Below are 14,157 nucleotides of genomic sequence, written 5' to 3'. Positions count from 1 at the left end.
GCGCTGCCACCGGCGGCGCTGGGAGAGCTTCACCGAGCGCTGCCACCGAGCCCGGCGCCCGCCGCGGCTCCCCCGCCGGCAGAGCGGGGCCGCGGGCCGGGCCCTGCACTCGTCCCGGGGACCCCGCCCGCGGGACCGCGCCGGAGGCAACCCCAGGGGCGGGACCCGAGCCCCGCACCCGAGCCCCGCTCACAACCGCTCCCGCCGCTCCCAGGGAACCCGCCGCCACCTCCGGCCCGGGCCGGAGCTGCCGCCGTGGCGACCGGGGGCTGCCCCGGGCGGGGCTGCGCGGGGAGGGGCCGGCGCCGCAGTCACCGCCAGCCCCTCCTCCGCTCCCCGCAGTCCCCTCCGCTCCCCCTCCGCACACCGCAGGCGCGGGCCGGCCGCCAGCCCCTCCTCAGGCGGCCCGGTTGCTCCGGTGGCCATGGCGGGCGCGGCGGCGGGCGGGCTCTGCGCCGGGCTGCTCGACTACAAGACGGCGAAGTTCGCGCTGACGCGGAACCGGCGGATCGGGCTGCTGCACCGGCTGCTGCAGCTCGGCGTGCTGGGCTACCTGCTCGGGTAGGGCCGCCCCCCCCCCGGCCCCGGCCCTCCCCGAGCTGCCTCCGGCCCGCTCCTGAGCGCCCCTCGCCCCCTGCCCCCCGCAGGTGGGTGCTCCTGCTGCGGAAGGGCTACCAGGACACCGACGCCTCCCCCCGCGCCGCCCTGGTCACCAAGCTGAAGGGGACGGCGGTGGCCGAGGCGGGGGGCGCGGGGCGGCGGCTGTGGGACGCGGTGGACCAGGCGCGGCCCCCGCAGGTACGGCCGGAGCCCGGCTCGCCGGGGACGGGGGGGGGGTGGCAAAACCTGAGGGAAAACCCTTTGGGAAAGCGAGCTGCAAAGCCAAAAAAAGAAACAAAGAAATGTTGTTCGTTCTGCTGCTGGGGAGTGTCAGGGTGCTGAAGGTGCCTTCTTGTCTCCTAGGGAGGAAATGGGCTCTTTCTGGTGACCAATTTCATTGCCACAGCCAAGCAAGCCCAGGGCACCTGTCCCGAGGTAAGTGAGCTGCGCTGTTCCCTGCGTTAGGTTTATAAAGGCAGGCAGTGCTGCTGCTCTGTGAGCTGTGCAGGAACCTGGAAAAACCCAGTTCAAGGCCAGACAGAAGGAAATAATGCTGTTGTTTTTTTTTTATTTCGAACAAAGCTGATTCCTTCATTCACATTGCTCCACACACCTTAGTCATTTGCACTTGCTCTGACCCTGCATGAACCAAGATGTGTTTCCAAGTGGTTCGTCTGGAGTCACTTGTGGTGACCAGGACATAGGACATGTCTTTTGAGTCCTTGCCAGCTCTCGGGGGTTCTTGAGGGATGGTGACACTGTGATCTTTGCAGGCTTGCTTTCTCTGCCTTTGGGTGAGGGCTGCTCTGGGGAGGCTGAGCTGTGCTGCCCCACCACTGTCCCACCCCTGCAGCTGGCATCAGCGCTGCCGTGTCCCTGCCATCCCTGTTTCCTGTGTTCCTTCTTGAGTCTCACACGTATTCATGGTTTCTTGGCTTGCTGCTCCATTATTTTACCTTTGTTCTGCCATTGTTCCCGACGCTTTTATGCATGCTCCATGGATACCTGTGTCATGTTGCCTTTATAACTCTGCTGCAGGACCAGTATCCTCCCCATCTTAGTGTCCTATTTTTAGGAGGAACTGAGCACAAGGTCTAAGTGGTTTCTGAGTCAGCCAGCACTTTGTTGTATACGTTCTCTTTCTCTTAAGGCTGGATTCGGGCCAGCTCCTCAGCTGAACCCCCCCAGTGCTGTACCCTGCTTGGCAGACAGGAGCAAGTGCCTTTTAAGCTGAGCCATGGCTGTCACCTTCTGCCTGAGCCAGGCACTGTTTGTCCTAATAGTCCCTTTGGCTGTGGCCAGCTGGGCTGTGCCCAGCCTGACCCTGGCACCAACTCACCCTGTTCTGCAGGGGCTGGGCTGGGTGGCTCTCCAAATACAGCCCAAAGGCTGCAGAGGTGCAATCCTGGTTTTGAATTAGGCAAAATGCTACTAACGATCCCTATTTTAAATGTTGAAAACTCCTAAAGTACTGATGGCTGCAGGAACCTCCCCAGGGGAAGGCTCATGCTGTAAAGCATTTCAGGACTTTCTCACAGGCGGTCACTGACATCTCCAGGTGCTTAATTTTAAAGTGTGCAAGCCATGGATACAGAGAGGGGGGAGCATTTAATCCCATGACAGTGCCGTGGTGTGTCTTGGTGCTGTCAGTCTTCGCCCTGTCCCGCTCTCCAGTAGTTTCTCAGTTCCGGGCTTTGAGGAACATACATGTTGGGAAAACTTTGAAGATTTCTCAGTGACAGCTTTTGACTTTGCAGGAAGTTCTGAATATTCTCAAAGTATTCTAGCAGAGCAGGAGAAAGTCCAGCTGGGGCCAGAGGCAGCAACCAAACACAGGCCAGGTTGCTTCAGCAGCTGATGTCTGTGTTGAGCTGAGATCTGTGGCTGAGCTGTGGTGTATCTCTTAGGGAGACCTTCCAGTGTTGATCTCAAATTCTTTGAGTGGTTAGAAACCCTCTGCAAGACACTCTGAAGGTTAAAGAAGATTATAAAAATAAACTTCAAGCCAGAAAGCAGAAGTCAGCCAGTGCCTCAGCTCTGGGCTAAGAGATCATTTATCTTAAATTATGGTCTTTAGCACCTCCATCTGTGCTCAGCTCTTCTAGGTCCAGATGCTGCTGGTGAGTTTTGCTCCCTGGCCCATGGTAGATGGCTGGATAGCTGTCAAGGGCTAGCAATCAGCAGTTTTTTCTAAGATTGAAGTAATTCTCTACCCATGTATTTCTGATTACAGAAAGTAAATATAAACCTTTCAGCCCTTAGGTTCCAAGAGTTTGTGCACTTGTCTTTACTGTCAACACAAACACATCTGTGCTGCCCCTTTCTGAAATAACCCCTGTCCTAGGAACACGAATGCTCCAAACTCTTCGGAGCAGCATCTGAGCTCTGCTGTGAGCACATTGGGAGGTGTCTTCTGAAAATATGTAGTAGTGCACCTGCTTGTCAAGAAACCTTCTAAATGCTGGTGTGCTCATATTCCTGTCCTAAGCCTGCAGTTCTTGGGTAGGTTCCTAGAAAAAATTGTTACTCCTAACTTTCCCAAATTTTTAGACCCTGACACAACCAAGCTGCAACAATGGTTGAGAGAGCCTTAGGAGCACAGATCCAGGGCCCTGTGATGGCTTTTACCTGAGTCTATCTCTTTGCTTCTCTCACAAGGCATTTGTGGCACATGTGACCTGGTTTGGATCCTCCCTCTGGAGAATGTCAGCACCAACAGATTTTTCAAGGCTCATTTCCACTAAAAGCTGGTAGGGGAGATCAAAACCTTCTTGGCCAGGTTTTAGGTTTTCTGTAATACCATCACAGACTTCAGTACACTAATTTCTCCTAAGCTTTGTGGCTTGCCTGCCCTAAACACTCCAAAGGGTCTGTCTGTCAAGTGGCACTTGTCATGTGTCTTGTTGCCTGGACTGGGGAAGAGTAACTCATCTGCATATATTTGTCACATTCATCTGCAAATATCTGTTGTCTGGGTACTTCTGGAGGTTGAATCTCTGATGTGCTGTGATCCAGGCTGGCAAAGTGCTCTCATAAGAGCTGTAGTAACAGCATTGCAGATGGGTCCTGCAAGACATGAGGGGCCCATCAGTGGCTCCTGATTCAAATCCATCAGGTATGAACCTGGCAGGCACCTCTCTGGGTCAGGCAGGACTCCTGGGTCCCTCCAGCAATCAGCTCCTGCAGGCTTCCCCTTAGACACCCCTCTTTGCCCCCAGGCCACCTCCTTGCTGGCTCACCCAGCCTGACATTTGCTGAGAATCAGGTGTTTGTGTACATGCCTGCTGGTGGCACACAGGCACCTGTGACTGGTGGTGCCAGTCCAGCTGGTGGCACTCAGCTCCCCATGCACACGTGAGCACATAGAGCAGAGCCCCTGGTCCAGGGGAATAGCTAGAAATGGAGCTTATTACAAAGACAGGACAGACTGTGCTGCAGAGCAGCTCTTCACATGCAACCAGCCTTTTGCATGCTTTTGCCCCTCTATTTTCCAATGTTTGTTCCTTCTCAGCTCACCTAAATTCCTCCCATACCATGTCTTTTCTTCCTTCCCTAAACATTCCGTCCCGTAAATGTCCTGTGTGATCCCAAAATGCTCTTCTCCTGCATCCCATAATGATTCTCATACCTCTAGACAGTGCACCCCTTCCCCCAGCCATAAAGTGCTTCAGAGCTGTTCCTCTCAGATCATTGTGGTGGGTTTCACACCTGAACCAAGGGGCTGAGGCTGTCGTAGGGGAGCCTGGACAGAATCTCCCCCCCTGACTGCATAATTGGGGTTTCCCCACCTGCCTTTGGTGTGCTGGCCCTCCCTGGGCTTGGGGAAGTGGGTTTCTGATGGGCTAGAGGCTGCTGCCATGGCCTGGGAGTAGCTAGGGGAGGGTGTTGCTCATGTTCCCCCACCTGCCATCCTCTCTGTTTTTACTGCTTCTGGCACTCAGGTGGATCCAGAGTGAGGGTGAAGCTTTCCCTGTGTCTCTTGTAAAATTTGTGTTATGCTGTATTTGGGGTCTCGTAGGCCCTTTCTGAGTTGTGCTGGTGCTTTACAAGGTGCTCTGTGGTCCCTGCCATTATGGCCTTCCCAAACTCTGCTTGTTCCCAGTCCCAATCAAAAGGTCCAAGCCACCTTATGAAGTTTCTTGTGCCACCATGGCAGGGGAGGTGAGTGCCACAGAGAGCATGGGGACTGTCCCTCAGAGATGCCTCTCTCCTCACTGCCTGGAAGCTGCCCACACCCTGGATGTGGTGTGTGTCATCTGTAGATGTTTGGAACGTGCTTGGAGAAGCAGGAGCAGCAGCTCGGACAGGTGGGTGAGTGAGCGGGTGGCCTGAGGTGCTGCCCAGTGCAGTGACAGCACATCTCTGTCTCCCTCAGAGCCCCTCTGTTCTCGATGCAACGTGCACAGAAGATGCAGACTGTCCCGTGGGAATCACAGTGGTTCATGGCAATGGTACTGGGGGTTTTGCTGGTGGTGTTCCCAGCCGGGGAGTGGGTGGTTTCAGCAGGAGAGGCTGCACTGGGCAGTCAGGCCCTGGCAGTGGCAAAGGCTTCTTTGTAAAACAGCTCCTGGCGTTCAGCTTCAAGGGAAGGTTTCAAGGACAAGTTGTTTTGGGGAAAAAACACTGAAGATGTTGTCTTTGATTGTCCCAGGGTTGTCTTTGTGGCACAGCTTTTGAGAAGGCCAGAAGAAGCCTGTGGCCAGGGCACTAGTGCAGGAGGGGAGCTGTGGAGAAGACATTTTGAAAAGGAATAGTAGCTGACATACGTTGTCTGATTTCCAGGGATAAAAACTGGGAAATGTGTGATGTTCAACACCTCCCATTCCACCTGTGAGATCTATGGCTGGTGTCCTGTGGAGAACAGCACCCTGTCCAGGTGAGGCACAGGATGAGGGGACAGCAGGCTTTCAGAGCTTAGATTCATCCCTCTGTGCTCTGTACAACCAGAGGCCGGGTCGTACTTGCCCGAGGGGCAGGGAGATCTTTGACATTGACCTACTGATCAGTTAAGCCCAGAGAACATCATGAAGAGCATTTCTTGCAACTGTTGATTGTAGCCAAAGTCCCAGGGTCGTGAAAGAGACTGCAGAGCAAGGGGAGTGGGGATGTGCCTTTGCTGTGGTACAAAATTTGAGTTAATTGATGGCTGTTTTCCAGGAAACCTCTTCTGGCTGAGGCAGAGAATTTCACTCTTTTTATAAAAAATACTGTCCACTTCACCAAATTTAACTTCTCCAAGTAAGTATGATGCTCCTCCAGCTGGACTGTGCAGGCAGCCATGTCAGCCCCTGCACTGATGGGCAGTTCTGGTTCAGGATGGTGTGCTCAGGAGAACGTGGGTAGCTCCAGTGGCACCTGGTGTGCAGGTGTGAGAGCAGTGAGATGGGAGTCCTCAGGGAGGGACTGGTGGCAGAGCCTGCCTGTCTAGAGCGCCACAGACAGAGCTGGACAAGGCCAGTCATTCCCAAGGTCTCATTTTACCCTGTATATAGATTTTTGCAGGTTAGTCCCTGCAAAGTGGTTGGATAGAGGCCCAGTGAAGGGCTGTGCTGGGCTCGCAGCCCCAGGCGTGCTGGCTGTGCTGCCTTACTCCAGCATGGAGAAGACATGGCCTGGGGCAGCTGGGTCAGTGCCTCTCTCAAGTGGTGAGAGCTGGGTGCTGAGGAAGAAAGGAGAATCATCAGACCCTTTTGGTTGGAAACGATCTTTAAGATCATTGAGTCCAACCATTAACCAAGCACTGCCAAGACCACCTCTAAACCATGTCCCTACACACCCTCCAAGGGTGGGGACTCCACCAGTTCCCTGGGCAGCCTGTGCCAGGGCCTGACAACCTGTTCCATGAAGAAATTATTCCGAATCTCCAATCTAAACCTCCCCAGAACAATGTAAGGCCATTCCCTCTTGTTCTATCACTTGTTGCTTGATGAAGTCACTTGAGAAGCACAAATGTTACTTTAGAGAGGTGGAGGAGAGGAGCTGGGAGAGGAAGGACCATGCCAGGTGATGTAAAGGATGGTAACACCACGTGTGAATTCTCTGAGCTGCTTTCCCTCCATCCTCTTTCCAACTGAGGCTTTAGGTGAGGCAGTAACTATCTCACACTGAAGCAGAAGCATTGGTGGTCCCACACCATGGGGAGGGTTTCCTTCAGCCCTGCAGCAAGGTTCCCTGACCTCCCAACCTCACTCCATCCCTGACAGCTCTGTCCTCTCTCTGCTGTCTCAGGTGCAATACTTTGCAAACCAATGACCCCATCTATTTCAAGACCTGCACGTATGATCCAATCTTCCACCCATCCTGCCCTGTCTTCCGTGTCCGTGACATGGTGGAGGCGGCTGGAGAGACCTTTGGAGACCTCGCTCTGCTGGTACTTGTTTTTTTAAAAGTGTGGAAGAGGACTCCCGAGTTCCCCAAGGATGTGGGCAGGGGGTGAGGGACAGGACTCACACCTGAAATGCTAAGGGAATGTGTGATCTGTTAGCATCTGAACAGCAAAGAACTCGGCAGGTCTCTGATCCTCTTCTTCTCCTGGGATAAAATGTGTTTTGCAGGGGGGCAGCATCAGAGTTCGCATCGAGTGGGACTGTGACCTGGATCGCGCTGCTGCCCAGTGCCAGCCTCAGTACTCCTTCAGCCTGCAGAACAGGAAGTACAATTTCAGGTGAGGGTGCTGGGACAGTGGCCACAGAGGCCTGTGGGTTGAGCACATGGCAATGGCTAGAGATCTCAGTGTTCCTGGTCAATGGTCTGAACGGAGCAGCAGGGACAACAGGATGTGGTCACGCAGCACGGGGCCTCTCGGGACCGGATTGCCCTGGTGGTTCCTGCACCTGTGTGGAGCTGTGCAAGACATCGCCTGCCTGAGGGCAGGGTCCTGTGGCTGACCACCCTGTGCTGACCCTGAACTGGAGGCACTGGGAGCTGCGCACTCCTTGTCCCCGCAGTCTGGGTGCTGAGCAGACACCGATGCCCCCCCTGCCAGTGCCAAGTCCTTGCATCATGTGCATTACCTGTGTCACAGGCCGCTGGAGGACACTGCACAGGCACGTGGTAGCCCCAGCAATTATACAGCACTGGCAACTATCTGCCCTCACTGCCTGCACAGAGCTGCCATGGCTTTCTGAGCTGTGTCCAATGTCTCCTGCAGAACTGCCTCCTACTACTGGGACTCCCAGCGGCAGCTCTACAGGAACCTGCTGAAGCTCTACGGCATCCGCTTTGACGTCTCCGTGCACGGCCAGGTACCGTCTCCTCTGCAGACCCCACGTGCAAAGTCCTGGCTGCCTTGTCACTGGGGCTGGCTCCTCACACTGCTCCCTGCTGCTCTCTTCAGCAGCCAGCCCCACACCTTCCTGCTGGTGTTGCTTCTCCCCACGCTGGTGAGCTCTTCACCTCTTTCCAGAGTTTTCCAAGCAGAGCAGGAAAACATGGTCTCACCCTTTTGACGAGGAAGGTCTTGGTAATGTACTGAGAGGGGAGGCTTCCCTCAGTGAGGATCTGACATGGGTGTTGTCAAGTGCTGGGCCCTTTAGGCAAGGTGAGCTTGTCTGAGTGGATGGTCTTTGGGCGTCTCTAAGGAGCTTGTGCTGGGAGAACCCTGGCAAAAATCAACCTGAACTTTTCTAAACCTGGACAATTAATCCCTTCCTGATTAATTGTACCCTTGGGGAGAAAAGACATGGGCATGATCATGGCTGATGCTACTCCGTGCAGCATCACTGACAAACTCAGTACTGAACTGTGGAAGATGGAGCCTGTGCTGAGAGTATTTGTCATCCCATGAGATGTCCACAGCTGGTCTGTCATGCTTAGCAGGGGCCTTTTTTCCTGAAGGAGGCAAAGCACTCAGTTCAGGACAGGGTGTGGCACTTCTGAGCAGGGAGACCAGCTCCAGAGGTGTGGAGCAGGAGAGGACAGCCAGGAGAAAGGAACCTGAAACTCTCTTTCCTCAGAGATACCAGACTCCTTTGAGCAGAGAGGGACACATCACATCGTGGCTGTGTTTGCTGGTTGCTTGGATGTAGTGCTGTGGGTGGCAGCTGCTGGGGTCCCACAGCCAGAGGGAGGCTCCGTGCCACGCCTGCAGGAGCAGGGGGGTCACAGTAATGTCTGCTGCCATTGAGTCATGAGCTTCCTTGGTCCCTTCTTTGACAGATGAAGGGGTTTGAGTCAAGGCAATAGCAGTCAGGTTCCTCCAGCTGGGCACAGAGAAATGACCCCAGTTTCCTCCAGCACTTCTCTGGCTTTAAGCATGCTGCCCAACGGGGCTTGTCCCACAGCCCTTTGACCACTCTTCACCCACTCACTGTTTCTCACCAGGCTGGGAAGTTCAGCATAATTCCTGCTGCTGTGAGCTTTGGCACCGGCATCGCCTTCTTTGGTGCTGTGAGTACTCCAGATACACTCTTTTCCTCCAATCAATGGGTTGAGATTTACCACTCCCCTGCCATCTCCCCTCCCTGCCTGTGCACAAGGCATCCTGGGCACCTGCCACCCAGGGGGGAGATGGTCTGGCAGGAAGTTAGCTCCTGTTTTCCTCTTTGTGGTCATTGGCAGTAATGACTTCTGGATCAAGGATCCTGGGCATTGTTGGGCACATCTCATGGAGGCCAGGGTTTGTGTTGGCCCTGGGAAGGTGCACTGCTGGGGCATTGCTGGCTGGGCTGTTCCAGCAGGAGAGAGCAGCTCTGCTCTGTTCCTTCCCTAACTCTGAAGGGAGCTGCATCCAGCTCCAGCATGGACACGGCAATGTGGTCATCGAGGTGGGGCAGCACCTTGTAGAGCTCTTCCATGGCTCTTCCCCTTCAGCAGAGTAACAGGAACCCTGGGATCCCCCACCAGCTCCCTCTTTCCTCCCAGATGTGCTCATCCCAGCCCTTTATGTGGCTGTGATGGTAGCTGGACCAGCCCCTTGCCCTGTGGCTGTGCATTTCAGTCCAGATGACCACATCTAACGTCCTGTGCAGCTCGTGGGAGCAGGTTGGGTCAAAGAGGACCTGGTGAAGCTGCCTGGATGGCCTGAGCTGGAGGCAAGTCAGGCTTGCTGACCCCTGGCCAGGTGCTGAAGTTGGTCCCACAGCAGCAGGGCTGGGTGGAAGCCAGGGCAGGGGTCTGGTGCTTCTGCAAGAAGCTTCGCTGCTGACTGCCCATGGCCTTTGTCTGTCTCCAGGCCACGGTGGTCTGTGACCTGGTTCTACTCTACCTGGACACAAAGGCTCACTTGTATTGGAAGGAGAAGTTTGAGGAGGTAAGTGTGGGGCCACTTCGGAGAGATAGATTGGAGTGAAGTTTTGCAAGCAGATGTAATTATTTTCCACCCCTTAATTAAAACTGAATTAACAATATCTGGGAAAACCCAAGTGGAGCAGTTCTTAGTCTTCAACTCTTGGGCTTGGTGGCTGGTTTGAACTGAGCCTGGCAGAGATGAAACTCTTACAAGTTTTGTGCCAAGAGGTGGCATAGGGAGCTGGCTGGTGCCTGGAGTACAGGGAAAGCTTTACCTCTTGGACAAGGAGTCCCTGAGGGGACCCTACTGCAGAAACCTGACCCAGCTCATATTTATTCACACTCTTCCAAACTGAATGTGACCAAACTCCACATGGGGAGAGGGCAGCTCTCCAGAGCGCCCTGGCACTGGGTCAGTGCTGACACTGCAGTTCAGTGACAGGTTTTCTTGCCATGCAAGATCCCACTTTGGCACTGCCCAGCCTGCTCAACTGGGGGATGGCAGGGAGACCCCAGAAGAGCAGGAAAGCTGCCAGCCTCAGCTCGGGTCATCTTTATCTGGCCCAGTCCTCTGAGCGCAAAGATCTTCCAGCTCCTGGTGAACTGCCCAAAGGGCTGCATTGATCTGCTGAGGGAAAAAGTTTGTTCCTAATGCCTGATCTCAAATCATGAGTGAGGGTCTCAACCAATGAATCTGGTCACATGGGACTGAGCAGAGCAGAGCAGGACCACCTGCCTGGGCCATCATCTTGTCTCTGATGTACTAAGATGTCCCTGTTCATTTCACAGGCAAAACCCCCTGAAGGTAAGATGGAGGCTGCAGCTTAGGGACATTGGAAATGCTCCACCACAAGCATCCTTCACTCTGGAGCAACCTCCAGGTAGGTAGGATGGGGGCATGGCTGGGGGGATGGCTGTGGTCCAGGTGGAAGTGGCACAGTTCTCCTGGCCTGAGTGTGTGCTGTTTGGGTTAGGGGTCTGCCCTTCCTGGAGGAACACTGGCATCAGCAGAAGTTGGCTTCTGGAGCACAAAGCCACCCCACGTACAGCTCCCACCGACCAGCCAGTGATGGAGCAGAGCTGTGCTGTAGAGCTCCTTTGGGAACTGGAGCTTGCTGGAAAGCAGCTGGACCATGCTTAGCACCAGAGGCTTAGAGCACTTTGCACTTATGGCTTTGGGCTTTGATTTCCCATGAAAAACTGGGATGCAACAAAATAAAGCTGTCCAGAAAGAGGGAGGTGGCTCTATGCTGTCTCTGTCCCTGGGAGTGGCCGTGAAGGTTTCCTCATGCCACTCTTGCACCTCGCAGCACCCTGCACACTTCCAGCTGGGATGGCTTCACAGGAGCACCCCCAGATCCTCGGGCTCTCCCCGGGGATCAGCAGGGCTGGGTCATGTGTGTCCCTGTCCCTGCCCTTATTTCAGCTCTGCTCAGGGAGGGTTTATGAACTGAGCTGGAGGCAGCAGCCCCAGGCTGGTACTTGCAGGGGGTGCAGTGGCTCCTGTGCCCCTAGTTCCTGCCTCCTGCCAGAGCTGATGCTCAATGAGGACAAGTGCAGCCCTAGGGTGAGCCTGAGCATTTTGGAGGTGCTGAACCCTGTGCTCCCACCTTCCAGGGCTGTCAGCCTGGTGCAGGGCAGGGACCAACCAGATCCATGCCTGTGGAGTGGTCTGAGAACTCCACAAGCCACCCGGCTCCCAAACCGTGTGTGGAGGCACAGCAAGGGGCCCCAGCCCTGGTTAATGCTCTGGAGTTTAATGGGACTCACTGTGGGCTGGAGGGGTCCTGCTGCATCACCTCTCCTCAGCTGCCTCCCTCCTTCTCCCCCCCTGCCTCGGCTGGCCCCTGTCACCTCCCTGGAACTGCCCCAGGTAGAACTGTGCTGCCAGCTGCTTGGTCATGGTCTTCAGAGCAAGGAAGGCGGCTGCAATCTCAGCAAGAAGGAAGGCCAGAAGAAGGCTGTTCATGATCATCTCCAGGGGCAGGCAAATGATGTTGCTGTCTGTCAGCAGGAAGAGCAGGAGTGGGAGCTGGATCAGGAAGGAGAGGAGGAGGAACCCAGCCAGCTCAGGCACCTGTGGGAAGAAGAGGCTAGCAGGGAGGTGGGTGGACCCTCTCCACCCAGGAGCTTCCTGCCTCAGGCATTCTGCTGGCCTCGGCACCTGGATAGCAGGGATGTCCTGGCCGTGTGGAGCTGTGCCTGGATGTGGTTGGATGCTGCCAAGTGCTGGAGCATCACACCTGCAGCACAGGGAGAGACACAGCAGGAGAAGGAGTGGGTTCCCTTCATCCCCTGCCTCCAGGTGCTGCCTGCACCTGCAGTTCTCTCCCAGGTCACCTCCAGGCAGGACTCCAGAAGGAACATGTGGTGACAGGCCCTCAGGTTCTCGGTGAGGAGACATCCAGCATAGCCATAGCTCTGGCAGCAGAGCCACACTGAGCACAGGGGACTGGTGGCCAGGGTGGAGGCAGAGTGCTTACCTTCTCCTGCAGGTTTCCCACATAGCCCAGGTAGAGGCGGGAGACCTCAGCCAGTGAGAGGATGAGGAAGGCTGTGACCAGCAGGAACTGGTAGTGCTGGGGCAGCAGGTGGTACTGTAATGGTAGCATGGCCTTGTCCCAGCCAGCCCCATGCCCTATGCCCAGTTTCCCATCCCCTGTGCACCATCCCTTGTACTCCATGCCCATCTTCCTGTGCCCACCTCCTTGTCCCCTTTGCCCTGGCCACTATGCCCTTGCCCAGCTCCCTGTGCCCAGTTCCCCAAGCTCTGTGTCCTGTGCCCAGCTCCCCTTGCCCTCCTCCCCATGGTCTGCCAGCTCTCACCCGTGCTGGTGCCCAGTCCTGCTCACACTGCCCTCCCAGTTTCACCTTCCCTGCCTAGAAAGTTTGGTGGTTTTTCTCACAGTTTTCATTTCTGGGAGCAGGAGAGGAGCCATCTTGCCTCATGGGGGACAGGGTGTTTTGCTCATGTCTGGGGGGGGTGGGGCACACATTAACTTTGAAGAGGGCCTCCCCCCCTTCCCCAGCTCAGCATGGCCCTTGCATACCCAGGAGCAGGGTCACCCCCCACCACATGCCCCACGGGACGGTACCTTCAGCTGCAGCATCATCCCCTGGGCCAGGCACCAGACTGGGAAGTAGTAAGCATTGAAGTACAGCATCATCTGGAGGGGCAGGCTGGCCAGCACCTCGTGGGCTAGGTAGAGCAGGCAGGGTGGGCAGGGCTACCCAGCACCCCCAGGGCAATCCCAAGCCTCACAGCTCACAGAGGGGTGAGCAAAGGTCCCAGCCATGCTTTGAGGGTTGGTTGGGTAGCAGGAGTGTTTACAGCAAATGCCCTTCTTTTTTCTCTCCCTCATTGGTTGGTGGGTGGGTGCAGGGACCCTTCGGGTGCTCCTGGCTCAGAGGCATCCGAGTGCTTTGGTTCTGTGCTGTGTTCTGATGATGAAGCAACAGCAAACCCCCCCAAACCCCTCTGCCCAAGCCCCACTGTCATACCTGGCCGGTAGGGGTGGGCAGTGCTGCTGTCCCACGTCTTGTTGTCAACGAAGAGGGAGCTGCTGAAGGCCACCAGGCCCCGGCGCAGGTTGTGGGGCAGAGGGGTGTGTGCAGCCATGGCCAGCAGCAGAGCCCCACTCGCCCCGGCCAGGCTCAGGCGGGATTAGCCAGAAGGTAATTAATGGGATGACAGGTCAGGCTAATGCTCGGGGCCACCCAGCCATTGGCTCCTGCGGACAGGGCTGCTGAGCCAGGAGGAGCATGTGGGGCAGGAAAATTCTGCGCCAGCACAGCAAGCCCAGGCAGGAGCCCGAAGGATGCAGTGTCACCCCTACGCAGCAGCTCGCAGCGGGTTGTGCCCATCGCCGCGCCAGGGACGCAGCGGTGTCCGCAGCCCGAGCGCTGCTCCCCGGCAGCCTCTGCCGGCCGGGCTGGGTCAACGGCCACAGCCAGGGGCCACCAGGACTGTCAGAGAAACGGAGCAGCTGCCCCGTGAGGAGAAGCTGAAAGAGTTGGGGCTGTTCAGCTGGGGGAGACTGAGGGGGGATCTCATCAGCGCTGATAAGTATCTAAGAGGGGTATCAGGGGGATGGGGCCACTCTCTTCTCAGCAGTGTCCAGTGACAGGACAAGGGGCAAAGGGCACAAACTGGAGCACAGGAGGGTCAAGTTAAACTTGAGGAAAAACTTTCCTGTGAGGGTAACAGAGTCCTAGGACAGGCTGCCCAGAGAGGTTGTGGAGCGTCCTTCTCTGGAGACTTTGCAAACCCATCTGGAGGTGTTCCTGCGTCATCTGCTATAGCAGGGGGGTGGGTTAGATGATCTTCAG

The 14,157-nt window shown here is 56.0% G+C and overlaps 2 protein-coding genes across 2 annotated transcripts; one reads left to right on the top strand and one right to left on the bottom strand.

Moving 5' to 3' along the window:
- The first annotated feature begins 386 nt into the window (after positions 1 to 386).
- Positions 387 to 10,610, top strand: LOC127391566 (P2X purinoceptor 6-like). The gene is given in 13 exon segments (XM_051634453.1): positions 387 to 561; positions 648 to 798; positions 964 to 1,035; positions 4,976 to 5,051; positions 5,383 to 5,476; positions 5,758 to 5,838; positions 6,829 to 6,970; positions 7,155 to 7,264; positions 7,751 to 7,844; positions 8,923 to 8,988; positions 9,773 to 9,850; positions 10,271 to 10,298; positions 10,301 to 10,610. Coding segments are annotated over 13 exon segments (1,281 nt in total). The 5' UTR covers positions 387 to 424; the 3' UTR covers positions 10,453 to 10,610.
- Positions 10,611 to 11,623: 1,013 nt separating this feature from the next.
- Positions 11,624 to 13,455, bottom strand: LOC127391471 (transmembrane protein 17B-like). The gene is made up of 4 exons (XM_051634270.1): positions 13,330 to 13,455; positions 12,924 to 13,027; positions 12,312 to 12,425; positions 11,624 to 11,905 (listed from the first exon to the last, which is right to left on the bottom strand). The coding sequence occupies exons 1-4, from the start codon at positions 13,445 to 13,447 to the stop codon at positions 11,624 to 11,626; spliced, it is 618 nt and encodes a 205-aa protein (XP_051490230.1). The 5' UTR covers positions 13,448 to 13,455.
- Positions 13,456 to 14,157: the final 702 nt, after the last annotated feature.

Source organism: Apus apus, chromosome 16 (genome assembly GCF_020740795.1).
Source record: "Apus apus isolate bApuApu2 chromosome 16, bApuApu2.pri.cur, whole genome shotgun sequence".
NCBI classification, from domain to species: domain Eukaryota; kingdom Metazoa; phylum Chordata; class Aves; order Apodiformes; family Apodidae; genus Apus; species Apus apus.
The sequence above is the reverse complement of the archived record's forward strand: the minus strand, read 5'-3'. Positions and strand labels throughout refer to the sequence as shown.